Below are 25597 nucleotides of genomic sequence, written 5' to 3'. Positions count from 1 at the left end.
TTTTGCTGACTGTATTATCAATTCATTCAAAACTTGTAGCTGTGTGCACACCCTCATTTGGCCTGTGAGCAATCTCACCATCGGGTTGCAAGTGGCATTAAGGCATCATAAGTGAGGGCTCCAGCAGTGAGCCAGTAAGGAAGTGACTTTTGCCTCCACTTTCTCACTGGCTCAATCCCCTAATTACTTAGTCAGGTTTTAACTTTTCAGTAATTTTCACTGGGAAATCTTGCATGGAGTAGTATTAATAAAATAATAATAACAAAAATAAATATAAAGAAATCAAATGAATACAAATTTAATTATTGTATCATAACTAAAATGATATGCCAATGATACTTCTAAATGGATTATAGCTACCTTGTTACCACAAACAGCAAATGCAACCCCTTCAAAGTCTGCAGCACTGCCAATATCTCTCTTGATTTCCTCCAACCAGCTATCCAATGCATCAAAACTCTCCCTGTTACCAACATCATACACTAACATGGCACCTTGGGTATCCTTGTAGAATTCATTACGAACCTTGAAAATAAAGCATAATATACAATAATGCACCTATATTTACAAGCTTTACTGACAGGATATTTAAGGTCATTGCCCTGTATTGCATTGCGCATCTTTACTGCGCAGAATTTTACGCGTAATTAGCGCAGGCACATAAAAAAAATGGTGGCTTTTTTCAATGCGGCTTAGAACGCGAGAGAGGTAAATTGTCGCTTTCTCGTAAACAAGTATGGTGACCTATCGATTTTTTCTCATATTTCGGGTGTAGCGATCAAATTCTTTCTGTAAAATGAAAACAGATCAATTCTTATGTTAAACTTTGAAAAATAAATTATCGTTAAAACATGTACTTTGCCAGTACTCGCAGAGGAATTGTAAAGGAATTATATGGAATATACAAGGTCTTCCTGCTCTTAAACGAATCTGGTGACCCCCCTTTTTATTTTAAAATTTAAGTTCCCTTAAAGTAATAAACCAATAGGTGAAGTTTGGTTAAAAATCTATGTTCAGTTTTATTTTGGGGCAATGACCTTAAAATGGGGCTTGGCTTGGGGTCAGGTCTTGTCTTCCCTTCAGACAAGCAGCTCTTAAATGTTGCTTGCCTGGGGTTGTTGCATGTTTGTTGTCTAAATAGTCTTAGATTACTTTTTGGTTTGATTTGGTAAGGGAGATGACCACCTATGCTCTTTCAAGCGAGTTGCTACGGCAGAAAAAATCACTTTTCCCGGACAGCCAGGCAGCACTTTTTTCAAGCCTGGTATGGCCAGCATATAAAGGCATCGTCCTCTAAGGGGGGTCTTGGGTAAACTTTAAGCATATAGATTTGAGTGCATATTTATAAGTTGACAAGTTCCAAATTTGGCAAAAAACAATAATTTCAAAGGGGCAGTTCACATTTTTACGACTGAACTTTTAATTAAGGAAGTTTAGTGGCTTACACATGGTTGGTCCATCATCTTTAAACTTTTTTTTTTTCTGCAACTCCGCTGACCAGCAGATATAATAGTAGAAAGAGTGTGGCAAGGCGTCGTAAACTGAAGGCGGCCATATAAAGGTGGCCTTTTAAATTTGAAGGGGTTTGACAAGAAAAACAAGAAGCAAAGAAACAAAATGTGGCTGACAATTACGTGTTGAAAGTAATCCACTGCCAAAAAGTGGACATTAAGAGCCATTAATTGATCGATGACTTTCATGTCTTAATCTGTACAGCTAGCGTCGTACATGAAGGAGCATTCGAAAATTAAATCAGGTTTTACATAAGAGTTATCAATGATGGATCTATCTAGAAACCAGAGCCCTGGCTAAATTAATTTGAACTGAACTCACAACATCTTGCACCACATCCTCACACCTTCTCCAGTGAGCTTATCCAACATGCTCAGTCTTGAGAGAGGAATACATCGTATATCAATGTAATAGACATTGTGGGTTCTATTAAACCGCCGATTATCTGCAATTGTCACGCATGTTTCCTCATTTATTGCTTTTTTAATTGCATCAAAGAAAAGTTTGAATCACCTGCTGCTCATAACTTTAGACATATATTTTAAGGTACGAAAATTAAACGTAAAACTTGGTGACAAAAATTCAGCCATGGCTCTAAGAGCTCTTTGAACAGTTTTCTATAAATTACAGGAACATCCACAGGACAGTCCTGTGCACCCAGGTGTTCTGTTAGTTGGGAGCAGCACAAAGAATGGCAAGCGAAACACAAACGTCTGGAACAGGCTTATCAGTGACTAAAAGAATGATCGCTAATCATAATCAGCACTCTGCTGTTCATAACCTGTAAATAAGGTGAATTTACAGTGTACATCATGGAAAAACTACATTTATTTAATATGTATAACTCATCAAATGTGTCTTACCTCATAAAACACTGGATGTCCAGCCATGTCAAATATGTTCACTTTCACTTCTTTATCGTTTATTGAAACCCTGTATTGAAAATAAAATTTGACTGAATGTCATATTTTGTAACAATAATTTTGATGTAACGTGTATGGGGTACTTTAGTTTCTAAAAAGTAAATAAAATGTAACTTACACAGTCATACTTAATTATTTAAACCCTGTATTGAAAATAAAATTTGACTGAATATCACTAAATTTGGTCAAGAATAAGATCGCAGCACACTGTAATGGGAAGGTTGGGTTGAATACCGTCATATATAAAAGGCTTAATTTCCTGCATTCTGTTTGGCTGTATTTTTATGGCATTGTGTAAAATGTGTTCTCAGTATATTTTCAACTTTTAAGGTAAATAACATTGTATGACATTGCATAATCTTATGACAATTTTGGACTAAAAAATAGCTAATGTCAGGAAGCTCAAGACTTAACACCCCTTCTACAAAGTAACTACTTGTATTGAACATTTTAACAAAAAAATATATATGTATCTTAATGATACCTGTTAAGACAAAACATTATGTCGATGTATATCTAGATGTTAAAATAAAAGCTCTTTAACTCACTTTGTTACACCATAGTCAATTCCTATTGTTGTCATATACTTGCTCACAAATCGCTTTTCACAATACCTCTTGATAATACAACTCTGCAGGGCAAACAGCAAAACAAAACTAAAACGAGTAATGTTTCTACAGGTTATATGAGTCTAAGGACACTGGGGTTGGGGTAAGGTTAATGCATGTATGTAAGTCTGAGTTTGAGTACCGGTTATAGCCCATCAGGCCAGTTTTCTTTGATGTTTGTTTTCAGTAGAGCGGTTTTCACTTGAGTGTCGAAAGTAATCCGTGTTTGCATTGCAAACTCTCGCGCCACTTTCTCAGCCAATCAGAAGAAAATCCTAAACCAATCGTGACTGGGTTGGGCACGTTTTTCCACGCTTCGTGCCAGCTACGTGTATTTGCTTCAAGTTTTCATTGGTTTACTGGATTGTCTGTCATTTTTTTTGTGATTGGCTAGAGTGATTACTTTCGTTTTGGTTTTACGACACTCAATTGAAAACTGCTCTTCCCTGGTGAAAATCTTTTGAAGATCCTCAAGGATCTTCAAAGATCTTTAAAGATCTGCAAAGGTCCTGTAAAGATCCTTACACACAAGGATCTTTTAAGGATCTTTAAGGATCCTAAAGGATTTTATGAGGATCTTGTGAAGATCTTATAAGGTTCCTGACAAAAATCCATTCAAAGATCTTTGCAAGGATCCTCTAGGATCCTCAAAGATTTCAATAGGATCTTATAAGGATCCTTTGAAGGATCCTTTGAAGGATCTTTTTTAAGGATCCTCAAAGATTTAATGAGGATCTTACAAGGTTCTTATTAAGATCTTTCCAAGGATCTTACAAAGTTTTTTGTCAGGATCCTTTATATAATCCTCAAGGATCTTAGAAGGATCTTAATAAGTTCTTGAAAGGATCCTTTAAATGATCTTCATCAAGATCTTTAAAGATCCTCAAGGATTTAATGAGGACCTTTAAAGGAACTTAAGAGGATCCTATTAAGGATCCTTTAAAGATCCTTCTAAGGATCCTCAAAGATTTGACAAGGATCTTTCAAGGTTCTTAGAAGGATCCTTTTAATGATCTTTGTCAGGATCTTTAAAGATCCTCAAGGATTTAATAAGGACCTTTAAAGGAACTTAAGAGGATCCTATAACAGATCCTTCAAAGATCTTCTAAAGGATCCTTAGGGATTTTACAAGGACCTTCCAAGGTTTTGAGAAGGATCCTTTTAATGATCCTTCGAAGATCTTTTTCAGGATCCTCAAGAATCCTCAAGGATTCAATGAGGACCTTTTACACGAATCATAAGAGAATCTCATCAAGGATCTCACTTGGTTATCAGTCAAACAACAAAATGTTATCTGATTATCTTGTAGTTTGAGTTTGATCTTTATAGAAACAAACCAACAATATGTGAGAAGCTCGGATCTGCATCTATATTTATTGACTCTTGCTTAATTTAAAATATTCAGTTTTTCTTATAAAAGCAATACACTTTCCAAAGCAGTCATGTTACCTCTTGCAATGCTGAAGGCTGAATGAAGCGGCGATTACAGTTGCATTCCACGTATCTGACTTTATTTTATATTTAATTTAAGTTTACTTTCTTACACAGAGATAGACGCGACTTCTCAAGTTCCAGCTTGAATAATTCAAATCACCTCATCTTTCTTGCAATATTAAGTCAATAATTTCCCGATTGTGTGAGAGTGAAATTTCCTGGAATCACCATGCACTTCTTTAAATGATTCCTGAATACTTTCCAGCCTATTTCAGACCGCTAAATGGAGTTAAAATCCAAGTTTGTTTCGTGAAAATCGAACAAAGACTGAGACACGAGCCGCCATCTTGGATTACTGGGCCCTGGGAACGAGTGGATATATCCCATGATGCAACGCTTTTTGAAAGGCGCCTGAATCTCAACTTCTTTTCAACGGTCGAAGAACAGTTTACAGCGAAATGCCTCAGGATTATGATGCCCAATTCCCAAAAAGCAACAAAATACGGATCGTTTGCCTCTAAGAAAGAATGTAAGTAGACAGAGAATCTTAAGGCTTCTGGAAGTAAAAGCTTAGACAAAGCGTTTCGGTTTTGTTTAAAGAATCTGCTCGGTGATCAGATCAGTATTAAACTGTTCATACCAGTTCATACACTGTTCTTTCGCTCTTTTACTTTAACAGTATTATTTATAGTGATAGACCTCTCGAGATAGAAAATCATTTTTCTGTTTATATGCATAAATGAATAATTTGATATCTGTTTAACAACATACATACAAAACAACATACATGTATGTATGTATGCAGCTTAGCAATCTTCGATTCTAGAATGATTAGCGATGCAGAAGAGTGCTGAAGAGACAAATACATGTACATCTAGTACGCGCGATTATTGTCAGTATACCTGTCAGTATTATTTAAATATGAAATAAGCTTCAGCTTCTAAAGGCTTTTAATTGTTGTTTTGTGCTTTCTTGTAGGTTTTGAAGGGCTAGAAAAAGACTTTCACTAACAAAGCAATATGTTTAAAAAGCTAAGTGAAAGCCATTCACAAACATGAGTGATTGTTAATGCATGTGGCAGGAATTGTAGTTTAAAACTCTCAACTGTTAGTTGTCTATAAACAGTCAGTATGTGGTACAAGAAAGAATTCCTGATAAATATCTCAATCTGAATGAGAGAAAACAAATTTCCTGATTACTGAATCTTTCAATTTTTGTTGTTGTTGTTTCTCCATATTTTTACATTTCTCATTGTATGATTTAAAATATTATTGTTTAGTATTGGTAATTTGTTTGCAGTGGTAAATTTTAATAAATTCATTCTTTAGTTTTAAATTGAAGCAGTGTTTTATGACCAATTCTGTAATAGTATTTCAATAACTAATTATCCCTGGACAGTGGAGACATTTTCTCATCCTACCTAACCCGGACTACCGCTTAAGAATCCATTTAACATATCATCCCACGTATAAACTTTTCCTCTTCACTTGTCTTGCAATATCATTGAAAAGAATTGTTGCAGACCACCTGTGTTACAATTCGCGGTGACATATTGCACAAACATCAAGGCTGTGCTCCAAGAAAAATTACAAGGAGCCCAAAGGTTCCAAACTATAAGATCCAGGGTGCCCAGCATAAAGCTTATATGAAAGAAATAAGATTATCTGGTCACCCAAAGACAAAAGTTAGTCACCTGAGGCACCTGAGTGCCATAAAAGCACAGCCCTGTAGAGATCAACTTTGTGTGACTTGTTTCTGCAACTTGCAACACAGTTTGTAATATGTAATAATCAACAATGTTAATCTTAAAGGACCGTAGTCAGCCATGCCTTTGTTTTTGTTTACATACCAGAGTTACGGTATTATATTGTACACATACAGTGTTTTAACAAAAGAGATCACTCACACTGTAAAACTGTTAAAGGTAGTTAAACAGACTTTCAGTAACACAATTTACAGCAATGTAATAAGATTTCCCTGCACCATATAGTTTTCTTAATTTCGATAGCATGGAAAATGGCAGAGGCTGACTAGGGTCCTTTAAGGCTGCAATTTGTAAATTTGTTGTTGTTGCTGAAAGGACATAAGTCCAAAATCACCACTTTGGCCGTACAAGATAAAAATTAAGTTGAATATGGCATTATGTTGAAGCTTTTTTGAATTGAAAATTGTCCCAGCATAAAGTAAATTTAAGAGAAGCAACATACAATCAAAATTGTGTTAGTGCATAAAATTAATTCATTTTCAGAATGAAATTTAAAGTCACTTATGATTTGAAAAAGTAGGGCAGACAAGGTCCAGCTACAGTTGGGATTTTGCCCAACATGGACCAAATTTAGACAGCCATTGTCTGATGATTGACTGTTATTTGCAGTCTCCAGTGCTCCAGTGTTTAAAATGTGCTGTGACAAACTGGAAGAAAACATTGCCTATATTACATGTACTTTAATGAAAGCTTAAAAAATGGCTTGTTGCAAAAGCAAAAAATGACAAAAGGTACCTTTGTCAGGCTGCAAATATAAAGATATTAACATTTTGCAGAACTTTACTGTATTTTGCATTGATTTTAAATCAATGAGATGCTTAGTTGTAAGACCAATAACATTTCTTAAAAAATGAGAACAATTTATCTGAGAAATAAAATACATTTGGAATTATATAAACAGTTGTTAGTAATGTTTATTGTTTTTGATCATCATTTAAATACTAGTATTGTTTTGCAGGATGTGATTGCAGGGATTTAATCAGCTCGCCCCGCTGTCAGATCCTTTCTAAGTCCCTGCAGGGACCCAGTAGGATCCTACCAATCAAGATCCTTCATGTTCCTGCTAAGATCCTTCAGGTTCTTGTAAAGATCCTTCACATTCCTGTTAAGATCTACCAGGTTCCTGCAAAATTCCTTAACGATCTTTTAAAATTCTTGCAGGACCATGCAAAGATCCTCAAAGTCCCTGCAAAAAATCCTTAAGGATCTTTTAAAATTCTTGCCTGACCATGCAAAGATCCTCAAAGTCCCTGCAAAAATCCTTAAGGATCTTTGAAAATTCTTGCAGGACCCTGCAAAGATCCTCAAAGTCCCTTCAAAAATCCTTAAGGATCTTTGAAAATTCTTGCAGGACCCTGCAAGGTCCCTGCAAAGATCCTTAAGGATCCTTCAAGATCCTTAAGGATCCTTTAAGATCCTTAAGGATCCTTAAGGATCTTGAAGGATCTTGAAGGATCCTTAAGGATCTTTGCAGGGACCCTGCAGGGTCCTGCAAGAATTTTAAAAGATCCTTTAAGATCTTTGAGGATATGGATGAAGATCCTTGCAGATCCTTGTCAAGATCCACAAAGATCCTTGTGCAGATCTTTAAAGATCCTCGAGGATCTTAAAAAGATTTTCACCAGGGTTATTTACTTTCCCCAGGATTGCTTCAACCTGCAGCATTTGTTGTTATTTGTTGTTATCCATTATCATTATCATTCTCAATCCAAAGTCGCTGTTACCTACATTATCCATACAGAATGGATTTCCTGTGTATAGCTTGCCAAGATTCATCTGAAGTCTTGCAAAGTCCGACACAACCAAAATGATATTGTGATAATTATTTAACAAATTGTCAACAAGAAATATTTTACAGCTTAAAAATATTTTAACTATAAAATATTTCTTGTTCACTATTAGTTGAATAATTATCCTGCTCAATCTTGCAGAACGTGGTTTAGTGCCAACCTGCTCTGCATACAGACTGACGCCTGCTAAGTATCAGGTGATATTTGGTTCAATTTTGTATGGTATTATTGTTAAATAATTTGTACAATGTATGTTGTGGGTCAAAATGATTGACAGGTTAAATTTGTTTCCAACCAAGGTCAATCTGTTATAACCCGAAGATAACATGCTAATAATGACAATTCAAAGGGCGAAAGGATACCCAAAGAATAACCCGGCAATTTATTGTGGAATGAATGTATACCTATGGTTATTGCCCCCCTCCTTATTGAAGGATGTTGTAAAAAAAAATTTCGAGCTTGCAACCAGTGAGTAATACTCTTTCGCTGATAGTCAAATGTCCCACTTGATGGCACTTGTCTCATGTCAATTTCCCACTTAACTAGAAAATCTCATCAAATTGCCAAAGGGGAACGGGGTATAAGCACTCCTGGATTTGACTAATAAATTACTTTCCAAATGTAAAGCCAAAGTCTACGGTATTATACTGTAGACTTTGACTCTCAAAAGCTAAAAGATGTCAAGGCACTTTTTGTATTGATGTACTTGTCGACTAAAACAAACAATTTAAATACCATCAGTGTACTTATTACTTGAACTCCACACTGTTACAATTAATGAAGTGATGTAAGCTTATGAAGTAAGCTTACGCTCAACACATTGTACAAACAGTAACGTACAGTCATGAAAATTAAATTATAAACATTCTTTGCACAAGCACAATACTAAAATAATGCAATAAAATACGTCAAGAAATGTAAATTTTACATGGTATCGTACCTTTCCTGTTTCAGCATTTCCCATGCTTATAATTTTAATCCGAATGGCTGTCTTGTTCCGATGAAATTTATCCATACCGATCAAATATTGTTGACCCGTTAGATATTCGTTAATCTTGTTACAGCCGTCGAAGCAAATTTCGCCATGGCTCCACAACAAACAAACTTCTAACTGTGTAGAGCATTTTCTTGAGTAGCACTCCAGGAGATTTTAGCTCGGAAACAATTAGGAAATAACTTTTGAAGTTATGAATTGGCGTAAACAAACTCAAAAGTTCATGGAAACCGCGCCGACGCCATCTTGGTTGTCAACGTTGTTACCAGTCCCAACGAACACCAAACGTCGAGTAAGAACTGGGTCGAACTTCGCCAGTCTCTCTCGGTTTCTACCGTTCCCTTTCGGGATCTTTCGGGACGACTTCCGGGCCAACTTATTTAAATATCGATTTATGAAGAACTTTATTTTGCGACACATAATTTTCGCGAATTTGCAGAACTTGTGTATAATTTTCTTCATTAAAATAATTTTGGTCGTTTTAAAATGTTGCGAAAAACGCGAAAATTTAAGGTCGTAAAAAATTTGTGTTGTAATTAAGGGTCAATAAAAAAATCAATAAACAATAAAAAGAAAAAAAATAGAAAAGAAAAGAAAAAGAAAATTTCGCTGAAACTCATGAAACCATCCTAGTCGAAGAATTGCTACGATTATAACTCAGTAAAAACCAAAACAAATTCAAAAAAAAAAAATCTTTATTCATTCTTCAAAGAAAGATAACAAAATATAAATAAATAAAAATAATATATAACTCTTCATTTGCCTTTTCCCTTTAAGCCTCTTTGCCATTAATTTTTATACATGGTCTAAAAATATTTTTAGTTAATGTTCTTACTGTATTCTTGCACGATACATTTATTATTCAAATCTAGCTGTCCGCTAAAACAAAAGGCGAAATGAACGCTAATCTTTCAAAAGAAATAAACAAACGAACAACCCGGATATAATTATTATCAAATAAATTAAGCGAAAATTACTTTGTCCCTAACTTATACACGGGCTAAAATAGATCTTGACGTATGTTTTAATGATAAATGATGATAATTTCTTCAAAATTACCCATGGCCAACTGCACGTCGAGTACTGTTCATTAACAAAATATCATTTAACTAGCATCAAAAAAATGTCAAAATTCTTAAAATAATCAAATTAAAAGAATATCCTCGTCGCGCAGTTCAGAGCTTTCCTTGCTGGACAGTGAAAATAACCGTTTCGTCTTCTTACAGGCAACGGCACAACAAACTAGCGACACAGAACACATGGGAACAATTGAGATTAAGGCAGGGTATGGTTTGTTGGTATCCACTTGACTCAAGAATGCAATGGCTGTTGAATAACTTGCAACGACTCCAAGGAGACATCTAGGGGACTTGAAAAACGACATGGCAAAATTGGCGACGATGGCACCGATTATTATATCGCCCGTCCCGAGGAAAACGTGTGTTTGGTTCTCTCCAAAGCGTACTGTAAAAACCGATGGCAGCTCCCAAGCGCTGTTCATTTCAAATAATTGGCAAAGGAGATTTCCGCACTCCCCGATGCTTAGGACCTGTGGCGTTGGATCATTCATTCGGGCGAGAAGGCATACATCGTAGACCAGCGCCGTCCATAGGAAAATCTGCAAAAAGGCAAAGTTGCGAAATTGAACGTGACTGGCCAAAAACGCGAACATTGCGATGATAATGTTGTTGATCATCCATCGGAACTCGGTCTGTACTGATAAAAGCCAAATTGCGCCGAATAAAATTCCCAGTAAATAACCCAGCTTCAAAGGCAGCCATTGGGCGAACGCGATCATTATAAAACTGACGACGGCGACATGTTGTAAAAATATCATCACGGACGGGTAATATTGTAGGACGACAACAGTTAAGCCCATAGCGGCGAAATAAGTAAAATTCAGCAGAAGATAGTGGGGAAGTTTAAGTTCTGTTCCTTTGCCTTGAGTTTCAAGCGCTTTGTTTTCTTGACTATCTATTTCGTCGCTCTTCGAAACGTTAGTCCATTGTCCATTTCGCCGCATCTTTTCGCCGTAAATAGCGCTGAAAAAGACCAGAGCGCTAACAGAGACATCCATTATCCAGAAATTGTAAAGCACCATTTTTAACTCGAGAATTAAGTCCAAAACGGCAACTATCTGCCGTTGCTCAAATTGTTTTTCTTGACGATCGTAGCGCTCTAAAAGAAGTTTTGATTTGAAGCTATCTATTATCAGAAAACTTATAACCTGCTATGACGTCACAAAGTGAAACACTGATCGGTAACAGGCGGTTTTGAATAATAGAAAAGAAGCAGAGAGACTTTTAATGGTTATTTACTGGTAGAACAAGCAAAGATTCGCCGTATTGACCTGCGACTTTGAAAATTGTTGACAAGGAAACACGTTCTTTGTTTATCGTGGTTAAAAGAAGGCAGGCCATCTGGCAAATTTTAAATTAAGTGCACTGAGATACCGGCGGAATTTTCGCTCGGGCAGTCTATCTCGATCTCTCTTTATTTTTCGATCTCGATATCGTGATATTTAGTAGTACGAGTTAGGGCATTACCGGAAGTAGTTCTGACTTATAAATTTAATTATCTATAACACAGGAAGTGAATGCACATGTCCCCTTGGTAACTTAAAACGCATTTTTTATGTTGTGAAACGGAATTTACAATTCTTTCTTTAGACGCCAATTTTAAATGTTTTGCCGGCGGCCCCTTGGTAACTTAAAACGCATTTTTCATGTTGTGAAACGGAATTTACAATTCTTTCTTTAGACGCCAATTTTAAATGTTTTTCCGGCGGACAGTCAGTTCCCTGCCTGATCAGTGATGGAACGAAGCAATAGCCAGAGGCTTTTAAAATGTTTCAGTGTTATCAACGTATGGTCAATCTTATTATTTGTTGAGATTTTTGTGGAAATATATGTAGAAGTAAGTTTTCTAGTCTACGTAGCGAAGCAGAAAGTCTCCGTCCCGGATTTATTTCGTCGCTCAGTTGAGACGGTTGAGCGATCACTCTGTCGCGAGCCACCCGGCCGGCTAAGCTGAAAATTCACTCACTTAAACAAAAGCAACCCAATGACAAAAAACAACTATTTGGCGATAGCTGTGCAGAACTGCCCGTGTTTGAATCTTTTTATTGCTGCTAGAACTTGTACAAGGCCGGAAACGCAAAAAAAGATTTCGAAGTTTCTATTTAATTTTGTAGCAGTTTGAGTTTTAAGGTCCTCTCGTTCCATTACAAATATCTCAAGAAACAAATGGCCCTATTGTCTGTTAACAATAGATAACAGGTCACAACAAGGCCCTTAGCATTGTAAACACAAAAGATATTGTTTTTGTAACAGGAGAATGAAAATGGAGGTTCCCAAGAGGTACATAGCGACTTACTGGAGTCATCAGTTACTGAGAAAGTCGTTATGGCGTGAAATTTCACATTTCTTCTTGTAATCGTTTATATTACATTATTATTCAACACATGCGCGCGCTGCCCATATATGGTCAAAATGTTAACGTTATCTGTCATCCGTACATAACAGATATCCTGTGATATACGTAGGTTGCGAAGATTCGTTCCGAAATCTTGTAAAACGCTGCATAATTACAGTTTTTCTATCTGCAAAATGTGTTTCGTTGACAATTTGTTGAATAATAAAACAATTATTCTGCTCAATCTTGCGGAATATCGTCTGATTTTAGCCAACTCGGCCTACGGCCTCGTCGGCTAAGTATCAGGCGATATTCTGCGCGATTTCGCAGGATAATTGTTAAGTACATGCTCTTTTTATAAGAATATTGTTTTTCCAACCTAGGCTAAATGCTCTTATTTTTCTGGCAATTTTAGGCTGAAAATATTCTTATGAACGTTTTTAGATAATACAGTTTGACATTTCCGTTTTAGCATAAATGGGCCGCCCATTTTTCGTCATAAGCATCGTATCGAACATTTGGCTAGTGCACTGGATCAGCAACGTCGAAATTATCAAGTGTGTAGTAAATAATAAAGATGGTAAATTTTGAGCTCGATGATAAATAATGAAGATTAATTTTTCAACAATGACACGAGCATGGCACACAAAAAAAAATTCTGCGTCCCCGACGGGAATCGAACCCATGGCCTCCCCGCAGTTAGAGGTTGGGCGCCCTAACCAACTGAGCTACGAGAGACTCGTGGTGAGCTGGGCCATTTGCTAGGTTGATATGTGACACGCGTCCTGCATACTGCTAGGATCAGTAGTGTCGAAATCATCAGTATTTATCACCGAGCCCAACATTTACCATCTTTATTATTTAATTAACTACACACTTGATGATTTCGACATTGCTGATCCTAGCAGTATGCAGGAGGCGTGTCACATATCAACCTAGTAAATGGCCCAGCTCACCACGAGTCTCTCGTAGCTCAGTTGGTTAGAGCGCCCAACCGGTATCTGGGAGGCCATGGGTTCAATTCCTGTCGGGGACTCAGAATTTTTCTTTGTCCCACTCATGCTCGTGTCATTGTTGAAAAATTAATCTTCATAATTTATCACCGAGCTCAAAATTTACCATCTTTATTATTTACTACACACTTGATGATTTCGACATTGCTGATCCTAGCAGTATGCAGGACGCGTGCCACATATCAATCTAGCAAATAGCCCAGCTCACCACGAGTCTCTCGTAGCTCAGTTGGTTAGAGCGCCCAATAGGTATCTGGGATGCCATGGGTTCGATTCCCGTCGGGGACTCAGAATTTTCCTTTGTGCCATGCTCGTGTCATTGTTGAAAAATTCATCTTTATTACGCATTATTATTTTTCAATGTTTTTTTAGTAAACTGTTCCAAAGTTGGCAGACTCGATGAGAAAAATGACTTCCCTTCCATTTTGGATAATTTTAACCCTATCCAGACCGGGGGGGGGGGGCGGCAAGTGCCCGCGCCGACTTTGAACGCTTATAACTTTTTTAATATTCAACCAAACGCTGCCAAACTTTGAGACTTTATCTAAAATTTATCTGGGAATAATTTGGTAGGGTAGGTTGTTGTGTCAGGAACTTGACGTCACCATGGCAACGGCATTTTGACAGGCATGTTTTCCCAAATTTGTAATTTTCCTGTTTCTATTAATGAAAAATAACTTTAAAGCAATTATTTTCATCTGTTTACGGGTTTTAAGCACATTTTTATTGGTTTTGAGTATTTTCCAGTAATTTTGGGCGGTTTTCTGACGTTTTGAAAAAATTCGAAATCCAAGATGGCGGATCCAAGATGGCGGCTGTTTTGACATTATGATGTCATTGTCACGTGATGTGACGTCATCATCCCACGTGACATATAGCAAAAGATAGATTTTGGGACATACTATATATCCTGTAAGTTTCATTGTGATTGCTTAAATATTCTGGAAGTTACGGAGGGGGGGGGGGGGGGCGGAATCCTAATATATAGGCAGAGTCATTATACCAAAGACGGCACTTGTGCTAGCGATTAGCAATGTTTTCCATGATTTGTAGAGTAGATAACCGTAAAATGCCGAAGATATGTCCTGGGTGTGTATTTGCATTGCTTAACATCCCTTTCAGGTAGGCTTATTTTCGGGTAGGACTTATATAGGAGTGGAATGGAGTTGGGGGGGGGGGGAGGGGGGATTTTTCAGATGAAAATTGGCCTTTTAAAAAGTCTGCATACAAGAATACCACAGGGAAAAACTCTCTAACTGAAGAGAAAGATTTGTCACCCCGAACAAATCCTACAATGCCGTAGAACAAACACATTAGGTCTCTGAAAAATAATTATCTAACGTAACAACATAAAACACACTAATCGGTATATAGGAGTTGCCTTCAAAACTGATTTTTCACGATCATCCCTGCCAATTTTGTATGCGAATCCAAACCCTCCCTCACGGGAGTGGTTACGAATACTTTGGCGCGAAATGCTGTGTTTGTGCGCAGAAACTGATCCCAAATATGACCAAGAACTTCCGTTAAATTCGATTGTTTAAATATTATTTCATTTGTAGTTTCTCAAACGAGAGAGCGTACAGAGGAGTCTAATGTTATTTGATTTATTGTTTACGTTCACCTGTTGTCTGGGTTTTATCCAGCTGATATTATTGTGCCCGAGTCGCTAGCCGGCTTTCCGAAGGAGGTACGATCTTGTGGCACCCACAAAAAACACAAAAAGACGGACGTCGAGACCTGCTCAGGAGGCGAAAACAAATACGTGCAACTCATAAAACTCACATTGAAAAATAATGTCCGCACTCGGTCTCTCATTTCATGGTGTTAAGGGCACATGCCATATCCGGCTCGCAATCCTCTTGCCTTGTTACCAAAATCTGACAAAAAATATACCCGTACCTCAGTTTTCCTGATTTGAGACGTGCTTCATTCGTTTTCGTCACACCAAAAAAAAAAGGAGTTGCTATGATTTGGCTACCCTTCTATGGGATGCAGCTAACAACTTGTCATTTTCCTCCATCTCATTTAAGGTGGAGAATTTTGCAGTAGATCACAACAGTTTCCCTAGCTTTGAGTTGATTATTTTTTGTATTCTATTCGCCTTTGCTTCATTATACTAACACTGTTATGAGAAATAAGATGTTGACCGAATCAGGGAATAAAATAATTTTGTAGAAACGAACACGAAACTAGCGTGCCTTCGCGTGCGTTAAGCCTAATTGTTTATCTTGTAGATTTGGTAGTTTATGTCTGAGTTATACGGTGGCAAAACTGTCTGTTTCTGTATTTTGCTATAAAAATGTCAAAATATCGGCTTAAAAAATGTTATTTTGATCGAGAGTTGGACGCTTATTGTTCTTTGGCTCTTAAACTTGGTTTGTTATCAGATTCGTTCACTTTCAATAACCCAAACTAGTAACTCTAAGAAATCACAGTTTGTTCCACGTTGTTAGTAGCGTTCTTCTTACATAAATATTTACTCATTACGAAATAAGCTTATATTCCTTTTTCTTCTCAAGTAACTACATGGGAGGCTAAAGGCCTTTCGAAATGTATGAGCGCGTTTTATTTGTGCACATCTCATAAGCAGACTTCGCTAGCAACGAAAAATGATTTGGTACAGTTTCCATTTTAGCTTAAAATGCCATTGAAAAGTGTGACAGTTAAAAACAAAGATATATCTTACAAATAAATATTTGGAAAATAAGTCACGAGATAACCGGTACCAGAGGCATGTTATGACATTTTTATCATGGATCATTGCATAATTAGCTAGATATATCAATTATTAGCTCCAGAACCATTTAGAACAACGCACGACAAAGGATCCAGCGTACAAAGTATCACGCAAACAGCGGCTGCTTTAGCTAGCGAGAGATTAGCTCTGTAGTTTAGGTAAGCAGTTTGTAACATTTTGGAAATCACTTTGAATTCAGTTGTAAAAGAAGAAAACGTTTAGTATCCAGTCTTACAAAACAACTTGATACAAAGCAGTTAAATTATTTCAAGCAGCTTGCATGTTTAAAAGTTATGTTTCTTTCTCGCTACATTTTATTCAGATATTAACTGAAAAGATGTAGTGTTTTAGCATTAGCTCAATTATGTGGTTGAAAAAGGACCTTACCAATTAATAAGCACGGACAAAAGGGTCACAAGAGACTCACCAAGTTGGCAAAGATTCGGATTAAGATTGCACGAAGCTTATGGACAGCTTAATATGAACCATTTAACAACAGAAAGACTAATTATCTAACAAAACGGCTCTAAATAGAACTAGTTTAAGTTGGGTGTCATTTTGTTATTGACGATCGGTAAGGTTTAATCGGGTAAGACCGGGATAAATTAAACCGAGCAAAATTGATTTCAGTTACAAAGAACACTATCAAAACAAAGTCCAACTCTCGTTTTGTAAATTCAGTAAAAACTTGAAAAAAACCTGGTTTCAAAAGAAAATCGCATTTCTGGCATGTATGGTTAGTTTTGGTTTGTAGATGTTGGAAAAATCGAATCGTACTGCACTAGTTTTGGTCTAGTTTTGACGACCGCAATCGAATGTATCATTTCCCGATTTGCTTTTTTGAGCAAAGTCATGAGTTCATCTTATAGATAAATCTAACAAACAGATAAGTTCTATGTTAGATTTAGACGCTTTAGTATAATGGCCAAGCTTAATCCTAGCACTTTTTTTCTGATCTGGGATTGAGCAAAAACGTTACCTAACTTTATTGAACAAATTGATTCCGTCGCAAAATAAAACAAATAAAACGCCTCGATGTGTCCAGACTGTAATTGACAGATTAGGTAATTGATATGTTATGTCCTTTTAAATGACGGCTTTAATCTTATCTGTAGCTTAAAACTCAATTACTGACCTACATTTCTATTTTTAACGCAGAATGGCTCGTAGCTGTGTCTTGATTGTCCTCATTTGGCTCGCCGCGCTTCAGTTGACGTCATCTTACGTCATCGACGACGTACACCCAGATGATCAGGGTGCAGATTTTGTGACAAAAGTGAAAGATGACATGGATGCTAGCGCCGGAGACGAACCTTACATGCAAAGAGATCAAGAGATGCTTGGAAGTGTGCTGAAATTTATTAATGAAAAAGGTATACAGACAGAATGCACAGAGGAAGCGGTAAAGAAAACAGGTCACGTACTCAAGGAGAGGAAAGAAAAGGACAAGACCGTTCTAAGAAAAAACTACCAGATTTTGCAGCACGGCGAAGAATCTATTGCTTCCAATAAAGAATGGCTGGAAGCTATAAAGAGTGGTATTTGCAGTCGATGTGTTGTGACGAAAATATGTGATCATCCACCAGACTATCTGTCCAAGTATGTTTCTCTGTGTTATAAGTAAAATGTTAACCTGAGCTTTTGCTTCATGAGTTGGGATATAATTTAAATATAGTTTAACTGATGACATCAGCCTACCTCCTTCCTTGGCCCTTACCACTCTACGGAGCTCCCCTTATAGATTTAGTCACCCCCTTTTAATTCTTGAAGTAAAGCCATACGATTCCTAAACAATACTATTAAGGGAAGTATATCGCGTTGAAGTATCTACACGTTCTTAGAACTATCCATTCAGCACATATGTTTTGTTTTTATGTTATTTGTGAATATGGGTAATTAAATATATTAAACAAAACCACCACATTTTTCATGGTCTACGCTCTTTTAGACCATACAAACGACGTCATAAAATGTTCAGAACTCAAGTGAAACCATCCGCCGCTAGGCAAGTGACCTCACAGCAAAGTTTAGGCCATTTTATGGATTCATTTCTATGGCCTATAAGACTCCAACTGATCGATTTGTTTTAAACAATAACACCAAAAAATTACCGGGGAAATAAATGGAAAATAATTGCGAAATCGCTCGCGCGCGTGATAAAGCGGAAGAATGGAATAAAACAATATGATAATAATAATAAGCCACCTCGGGGTGTATCAGGTAATGCTACCTTGGTTATTGTTTGCAGTGATACATCACAATGCCGGAAGCAGTTGCTTGGGCTGACGTCGTTGGTCTCCAGTACAGAACAGAAATTGAAATGTAACCGTCACGAACGCTTCCGGTCCATAGATGGGACATGCAATAACCTGAAGAACCCAAACTGGGGGGCTGCTCTAACACCCTTCGTAAGAATCGAGTCCGCGGATTACGCTGATGATCTTTCGGAACCCCGGAAATCTCAGTCTAACAAGGCTTTGCCGAACGCTCGGGATGTAAGTCGGAAGGTCCACGGCAGCAATGCAGATCGCACTAATCCTGATTCTAAGACACTCAGCCATCTGGCCATGATATGGGGACAGTTTTTGGACCACGATATCACACTGGCACTCGCTACTGGAATCAACTGTGAACTGGACAACACAAATCCAGAATGTGTTAACGTGGAAATTCCCGAAGACGATGAAGTCTTTAGGAAAAGGAAAGTCACGTTTATCGAAGTTGAACGAGATTCCCCTTTCAGGCCGCCAAATTTCTGTGCTTTGCGTCCAAGAGAGCATGTCAACCGGCTGACGGCTTTCATTGACGGCTCCCAGATCTACGGTCCGGAGGACAAGCTGGCAGAGAATCTTAAGGGTAACGGAGGGCAGTTACGAGACATGCAACATCCGCATGGGTGCCCTTTTAAGAACATGTTACCAAAACAGGATCCTGATGTATTCTGTGTCTCAAAAGACCCAAACAGGCCTTGTTTTATGGCGGGAGACGACCGAACCAACGAAAACCAGGGTAGGGACACATATTAGATTAAGATGCATATCTTATAAAATGAATCAATGTTATTATTTATTTATTTATTTATTTATTTTTTGTTATTTTTTTATTTTTACGTAATCCCCTTTAGGCCATGTAGATATCCTGTTATTTATTCAGCCTAGTGCTAGTTGGGATTAATAACTTTGCAATTATAACTTGAATTATTCGCCTGCATTAGCCAAAGTAGCTTTTAGCTTTCATTGCTTGACAAAGTTTCATCATTGATTCTACTCCTCATTAAAAAAAACGGTCACCACAGGTTTCAACCGGAATCAGTTCATCTTGTAATTTATCAATTACTTTTTAAAATACCCTAGAACTAAACGACGTTCTCACTCACAGGATAGCCCATTTTTTCGTAATGTTACTTTTTTGTTTTGTTGGAAAGAAGACCAGCTCAATATAATAGTTGACTTTATGCAGGTGGAAGGTAATCCAAGGCTATAAATCGGCCCCGGGCAACGCACTTTTTGATATAGGGCAATTGCCCTTTGGAATTCCTTGCCATTTATCATCATCATCATCATCATCATCATCACCATCAACATCGTCATCTTCAACATCATCATCATCATCATCATCGTCGTCGTCGTCGTCGTCGTCACGTCGTAGTCATCGTCGTCATTATCATCATCATCACCAACATCAACTAAAAATGTGATCTTATACGTTTCAATAGGTCTGATGTCGATGCATACTCTGTGGCTTCGGCAACACAATCGTATTGCTAAGCAACTGAGCAAGATTACCAACTGGGATGCGGCAAGAATTTTCCAAGAAACAAGAAAGATAGTTGGCGCACAACTCCAAGTGATAACTTACAACGAGTTTCTTCCGTTGATACTGGGCGACAAAACGGTAAGTCGGAATAATTTGAAAAATCCATATGATTTTTAACTGGAAATATAATAGAGGAATGGTAAAAATATAAACTTTTATGATACTCAAAGTAGCGAATCACTCGTTTTGTTTGTTAATAGTGGATGTAACTTTTTTGTTATATTTATAACAAGCCATGCTTTAACGTATTTTAAACGCTAGCTGGTATGATGCAATTTGTTGTCTGAGAGAGAAGCAAAAAAGAAGGCTTCTTAGCGCCAGAATATAAAGGAGTTCAAAAGGGATATATTTAATATGGTAGTGACGAGTGCAATAATGTATTATTTGTTACCGTTAGATTAAATTTGTCCTTTCTGTTTTTAGATCAAGGACTTTAATTTAGAGCTGTTGGAAGGGAAAACATTTTTCAAAGGCTACAAACCAGATATCGACCCATCAATCTTTGCAGCTTTTGCCGTGGCTGCTTATCGCTTTGGGCACAGTCTCGTTCAAGAGGAATTCCGGCGATTTACTCAAAAGGGCTTTGAACACAAATACTGCAACAACGAAAAAGACGAATTTTTCTCAATCCCGCTGAAGGATTTCGGGAACCCTTTTTACTTGTACGAGAAATGCGAGGGAGGAATTGACAGTATTTTTAGAGGACTGGTAAAAAATGCGGCGGGAAAGGCTGATGGGTAAGTACGGTAACACTTGAGCTGGATAGTTCCAGGCCTACTCGTATTTTTAAAGATTAGTGCAAAGAACGGCTGGTAGGGATTTGAAAGATGAAGGAGGGGGGGAGAGGGATTTCCACTTTTTAACTCGCAGCATCCCGCACGTGCTCACACCCCTCCCCTTTCTCGCCTGCACCTCGCGCTGTTCCCAAACACTTGAGCATGAGTACTGTGTTGCAGAAAAGTTCTTAAAAATTCTCTCATACTTTTTTTTCAGCAAGAAAATAGCTCGAAAATGCTCTTTTTTGATTGCCAAACTTACTTTGTAATGTTAGTGCTTAGCGCTGTTATGGTCAAGGCAAACATAAAATTTTATGTAGTAAATAAAATATGAGCAGGAGATCTGGGCATTTACAATGGTGAGCCGTTAGGCTCAAATCGGATGCGAATATTTTATTCTACTTGTGAAATGAAAACAATAAATTGAATGCAAAGTATTGTTATGTGAATCAGTAGAGATCTGTATCAAAAGTTAATGAATACTAATTAGCTGAGCAGGAGTTTGTATCAAAAGTTAATTCTCTCTAAATATCTCAATATCAATTATGATATCGGGTTGAAGTCTTGAAAAAATTTTCATACCTCCAATCCGTGCATCTGTGTACGTTATAGTACCGCGTTACATTTTTACTCGTTTTGATTAGCCGGATCGGGCGAGTCCGTTAGTCAAGAACCAGCCAGGCTCGTAGAATTAAGAGGCTATACATATTAAAATTTGCAATAAAATGATTTTATTTGTGTCTTTAGAAAATTTTCCAGTTCTGTCCAAGAAAACCTGTTTAGAGGCCCTGGTGATCTATCAGACCTCGTGAGCATCAATATCCAGCGGTCACGTGAGCGTGGAATACCGTCGTATGTCACGTACCGAAACAGTGGTGTGTGCAACCTAAAAGCATACATCAACAGCTTTGAAGATCTCGGGAAAGTTGGATTCAGAAAAGAAGATATTGAAAATCTTAAACATGTGTACGAGGATGTCAAGGATATCGACTTGTTTACAGGAGGTATATCGTAATGTAACATACGAATTGTAAAATCACAGTGCGTTGACCAATATTTTATAAACGAACGGTACGGCATCTCATGTATGTTCAGTTGCCATAACGTAAAAGTCAAAGAAGGCCTGAAAACCTGTTCAGAGGCCGTCAAGGATATCGACTTGTTTACTGGAGGTATAATAATCATGGTAATGTAACAAACCAATTGTAGAATCACAGTGCGTTGACTAATATTTTATACACGAACAGTACGGCATCTCAATGTAAAGTTGCCATAACGTAAAAGTTAAAGAAGGTAGGGCTTTCCACAAGCTGCTCGGCAAATTTTTGGCAACTTTTCATGTTTCGAGCAACTTTTTCCCCTTCGAGCAACTTTTTTTCCTCTCGAGCAACTTGTTGCATTTTGAGCAATTTCCAGACCGAAGATCTTCGAAAATTATCCGAATGTTGTTCAAAGGCCATACGAACGTTTCCGAAGATTTACGAAGTTTGACGAAGATTTTCGAGAAACGTCTGACGACGTTTCAACTTTCGGCTCATTCTGCACTAAAACATTACAAAAACTCCTCAGCAAACATGACGTCATCATTTTTAAAAGTTTTCCCATTGATATGTTATTTAGATACTTCTTTTGCTGTAAAATTGCATAAAACTGCTTAGAAATATTGTTTTTGTTTAGAAATTTAACCCTCAAAGGGAAATTAGCATTTATTTAAAGAAATTATATTGATTAGAAGCAGCGCTTTGGATTTTTTGGAGCAACTTTCGAGCAACTTTTTGAGAAATTACGGGCAACTTTTTGGGAAATCTCGAGCAACTTGTGGAAAGCCCTTAAAGAAGGCAGGACTGAAGGAATTTCGGCTGAAGAATTGCTATTGATTTTTTTCTTTCTATAAGGTCGGTCTTCTTCAAACTTTACACAAATATGCGCTCAAGTCGCGTTTTGTTACTATACAATATGAGAAGCGAGGGACGTGGGAGATTGATCGTTTAAACGGATGTTTATCGGTTGAAGGGGTTTATTAAAAAGGACGCTGTTTTTCCTTTGTTTTGTAATTTTTCTCAATTGTACAACCTGTTCCGTTAAAAATTGCAGTTTCAATAATAATTTTTTTTAAATGTTCTGCTTTCGTCGCCTTAAAAAGGAAAAACAAAATGGGAAGAATCTTGAAAATTTGGATACGATCTTTATTCATTGTCACGAAATTTTGGCAATCTTAAGGTGGCACTGCTTTGCGTCAATTTTGTGCGGGCCTATAATAACTCTTTCTTCTCGGGTTGGGTGAAAGCGTTAAACCTTTGTTTTAATTTATGTCGAATGATGATGATAAATCGTTTTGAGCTGCATGTATTCTTAACACTTTTTATGGAAATCCTTCTCCATGAATAAAAAATCACTGGAATGAAATATCTTAACACCATTTAAAAGAACACGACTTCATGCATGTGTGAATACGCACGAAGAAGATTTAAGTAAAATTTAAAGGACTAGTGATACGGGCAACATTTTTTTCAACTTGCCCCGCAACATTATTGCATTGCAATTTTCTAAAGTGTTGTTTCGCGTATTATCATCCGTTTTGCAAGTTGCGGCAACATGTTGTACAAAGTTGAACTCATGTCTACTATCACAAGATGTGATATTCTCAAACACTTTACAAATTGTAAAGCAATTTTAAGTTGCGAGACAAGTTCAAAGAAAATATTACCCGTATTACCGAGCCTTCAAAGAACCTCACAGCATTTTTGACATTCATTAGGTCTTCTGGAACAGCGTAGTGAATCTACTAAAGGTGGTGTGCTTGGTCCAACTTTCCAATGCCTCATCGCCGAGCAGTTTCGACGTTTGAGAGTTGGGGACCGTTTCTGGTTTGAAAATGAGCCCTCAGCTTCGTTACACACAGACAAAACAGCATTCACAGCCTGTCAGCTGGAGGAGATCAGAAAGACGTCTTTGGCAAAAGTGATATGCAATAACAGCGACAACATCTCCGCCATCCCAAGGAAGGCCATGAGTCTTCTGAAAGCGTTTGTTAGCTGTGATGAGCTGCCTGATGTAAACCTTGAGGTCTGGAAAAGTAGCTTTGAATGCAAGCAAGAGTAAGCAGACATTTTCCTCTTGAATTTTTCCTGAGGTACCTGTTTTTTTTTCTCTATAGCGATATTCCTTTCCGTCTCCATGAAACTTTTTCGTTTCATGGAGCCACATGACAATTCCATGATAAACAACTTAATTTCTCTGTAGGCTCGATGAACTAGCTCTTTATAAAAAATAGATAGAAAAGGAGAGCGAACAGTAAAATTATTTTATCATCCCAAAGCGGATCATATTTGAAACATTAAACTGGATGATACTGTTTTTATGTCTTTTCACTGAAATAACACGTTTTGGCCACGATTCGTGGGAACCCCCCCCACCCCCCCCCCCCCCTGCAGTGAACTTTTATCGATCGACAGATGGCAGATGAGCAATCAGATTTTGAGTCCATTGGTTTAGGACGGTTTATTCAAACTGGTTTCTTTATATAACGCCTGGCTAGAAGGTGTCTCCATGAATTTTTTGAACTTCACGAGGCTATATGTTAAAACAAAGTAATGACCTTAAGTAACAGATCTAGCCTTCTATGGGCATGACTCCATGGTTAGTCCGTTATTTAATTTTATTTTATTTTATAATAATGTAACGACATTAATTTCTTGACGGCCTTGCCGAAAATAAACTGGTGCGAGGAGCGTCCCAGCTAAATATTGCTACTGTGTTGTTATGAGTCAAGATCAAGGTAAAGCTTATGATGGCTTGCTGTATGCTTTTACGTACTTGCAGATCTACAACCTATTATTGGAATGACGAGAGCAATGCTGGCACCACAACTAAAACGAACGACTACGAACATTCTACGTTCGACTAAAAGCAACGAGGATACCGCATGGCTTTAAATAAAATGAAAATACGGATAACAGTAACCACAAAATGCATGTAGTAAGGTAATAAGGCCAGGTACGCTTCAAATTACTATTAAATAGTATAAACTTGAAGTTGACGTTAATCGTAATTCTGTCAGATGAAAAATTCTGACGCCAATAAACATTTTAAAAACTGAACTAGTTTTGTCTCCACTTGCTTTGTGTACTCCAGTCTCTTGATATTTAATTGTAATTGATTACCAAAACATTCGCCCAATTTATTTTTAAGTCCAATTATACTATAGCTGTGTTAGGCTTCGGACATTTCCTTAATTTGCACATCCATGTACATACATGGAGTTTTCCAAAACACTTTACTTGCTTGATTTCAAAGTACAGCATTCTCCCATGTCTTATACTGGTAGATACAAGTGAAGGGACATGGTCCGATGACACGTCTGAGCGACATGTAGCAGGAACAAAATCACAATGCGTACACGCACAAGAAAATGTACCTGGGGCATGTTGCAGCAACACGTTCCATTAAGCCACAGTGGAACGTGTAACTGCAACATACAGTAGAATCATGATAACACGAACACATGCACCACGCATATTCAGGACTGAGGAATAGAAAAGGTTCGAGATATCTGCAGGTTCGGGTCATCGAGGGTAAAGTTTGTAAAGTTTGTTTGTCCGAGGTTCGAGATATCCAAAGTGAACATTATGTCCTTCTGTATTTTCTTTCGTGTTTCACATCTTACATGCCTTGTGGTGCTAGCTGGGAGAGTTTTGCAATCGATTAACTGTGAGAAAAATAATGATGTTCCCGTCTGTGGGAGCGTGGTTTCGTCACACCTGTGACCCGCTTGAATGGTGTTGTGAATGTTACATGGTCGAGTCAGATAGC

At 37.5% G+C, this 25597-nt stretch overlaps 4 protein-coding genes across 5 annotated transcripts in view; 2 read left to right on the top strand and 2 right to left on the bottom strand.

Annotated features, from left to right (window-relative positions):
• Positions 1 to 9301, bottom strand: part of LOC144665354 (dnaJ homolog subfamily C member 27-like) — a 29438-nt gene extending 20137 nt beyond the window's left edge. The window contains exons 1-4 of the mRNA XM_078526595.1: positions 8973 to 9301; positions 2984 to 3066; positions 2376 to 2445; positions 361 to 525 (exon numbers count right to left, since the gene is read on the bottom strand). Coding sequence (XP_078382721.1) covers positions 361 to 525; positions 2376 to 2445; positions 2984 to 3066; positions 8973 to 9047 — 393 coding nt within the window. The 5' untranslated portion in view covers positions 9048 to 9301. The remainder of the gene's footprint in view (positions 1 to 360; positions 526 to 2375; positions 2446 to 2983; positions 3067 to 8972) is intronic.
• Positions 4701 to 6777, top strand: LOC144665418 (uncharacterized). The gene is made up of 2 exons (XM_078526678.1): positions 4701 to 5006; positions 5456 to 6777. Exons 1-2 carry the CDS (start codon positions 4721 to 4723, stop codon positions 5485 to 5487), a joined length of 318 nt encoding a protein of 105 aa, XP_078382804.1. The 5' UTR covers positions 4701 to 4720; the 3' UTR covers positions 5488 to 6777.
• A 407-nt stretch (positions 9302 to 9708) lies between the features above and the next one.
• On the bottom strand, positions 9709 to 11276 carry LOC144665320 (uncharacterized). The gene has a single exon (XM_078526551.1). It carries the CDS (start codon positions 11125 to 11127, stop codon positions 10171 to 10173), a length of 957 nt encoding a protein of 318 aa, XP_078382677.1. The 5' UTR covers positions 11128 to 11276; the 3' UTR covers positions 9709 to 10170.
• Positions 11277 to 16242: 4966 nt separating this feature from the next.
• On the top strand, positions 16243 to 24885 carry LOC144665217 (salivary peroxidase/catechol oxidase-like). Of its 2 annotated transcripts, none has more exons than XM_078526409.1 (8): positions 16243 to 16351; positions 17352 to 17792; positions 18442 to 19202; positions 19909 to 20087; positions 20433 to 20746; positions 21533 to 21789; positions 23544 to 23883; positions 24608 to 24885. In XM_078526409.1, the coding sequence occupies exons 2-8, from the start codon at positions 17353 to 17355 to the stop codon at positions 24690 to 24692; spliced, it is 2376 nt and encodes a 791-aa protein (XP_078382535.1). In that variant the 5' UTR covers positions 16243 to 16351; position 17352; the 3' UTR covers positions 24693 to 24885. The 2 variants fall into 2 exon arrangements, with proteins under 2 accessions (XP_078382535.1, XP_078382536.1); XM_078526410.1 differs by having other exon boundaries at positions 23544 to 23918.
• The last annotated feature ends 712 nt before the right edge of the window (positions 24886 to 25597 follow it).

Source organism: Oculina patagonica, chromosome 9 (genome assembly GCF_052425735.1).
Source record: "Oculina patagonica isolate OP01 chromosome 9, crgOcupat, whole genome shotgun sequence".
Lineage (NCBI taxonomy): Eukaryota > Metazoa > Cnidaria > Anthozoa > Scleractinia > Oculinidae > Oculina > Oculina patagonica.
This window is presented reverse-complemented; position numbering and strand designations above follow the sequence as displayed.

Excerpts from the sequence above, each read along its gene's own strand:
- LOC144665320 (XM_078526551.1), bottom strand. The coding sequence starts at position 11,127 with ATGGTGCTTTACAATTTCTGGATAATGGATGTCTCTGTTAGCGCTCTG.
- LOC144665217 (XM_078526409.1), top strand. The coding sequence starts at position 17,353 with ATGGCTCGTAGCTGTGTCTTGATTGTCCTCATTTGGCTCGCCGCGCTT. Across the intron at positions 20,088-20,432 it reads TGATACTGGGCGACAAAACG|ATCAAGGACTTTAATTTAGA; the intron begins GTAAGTCGGAAT and ends TTCTGTTTTTAG. Across the intron at positions 21,790-23,543 it reads TATCGACTTGTTTACAGGAG|GTCTTCTGGAACAGCGTAGT; the intron begins GTATATCGTAAT and ends GACATTCATTAG.
- LOC144665418 (XM_078526678.1), top strand. The coding sequence starts at position 4,721 with ATGATTCCTGAATACTTTCCAGCCTATTTCAGACCGCTAAATGGAGTT. Across the intron at positions 5,007-5,455 it reads GTTTGCCTCTAAGAAAGAAT|GTTTTGAAGGGCTAGAAAAA; the intron begins GTAAGTAGACAG and ends GCTTTCTTGTAG.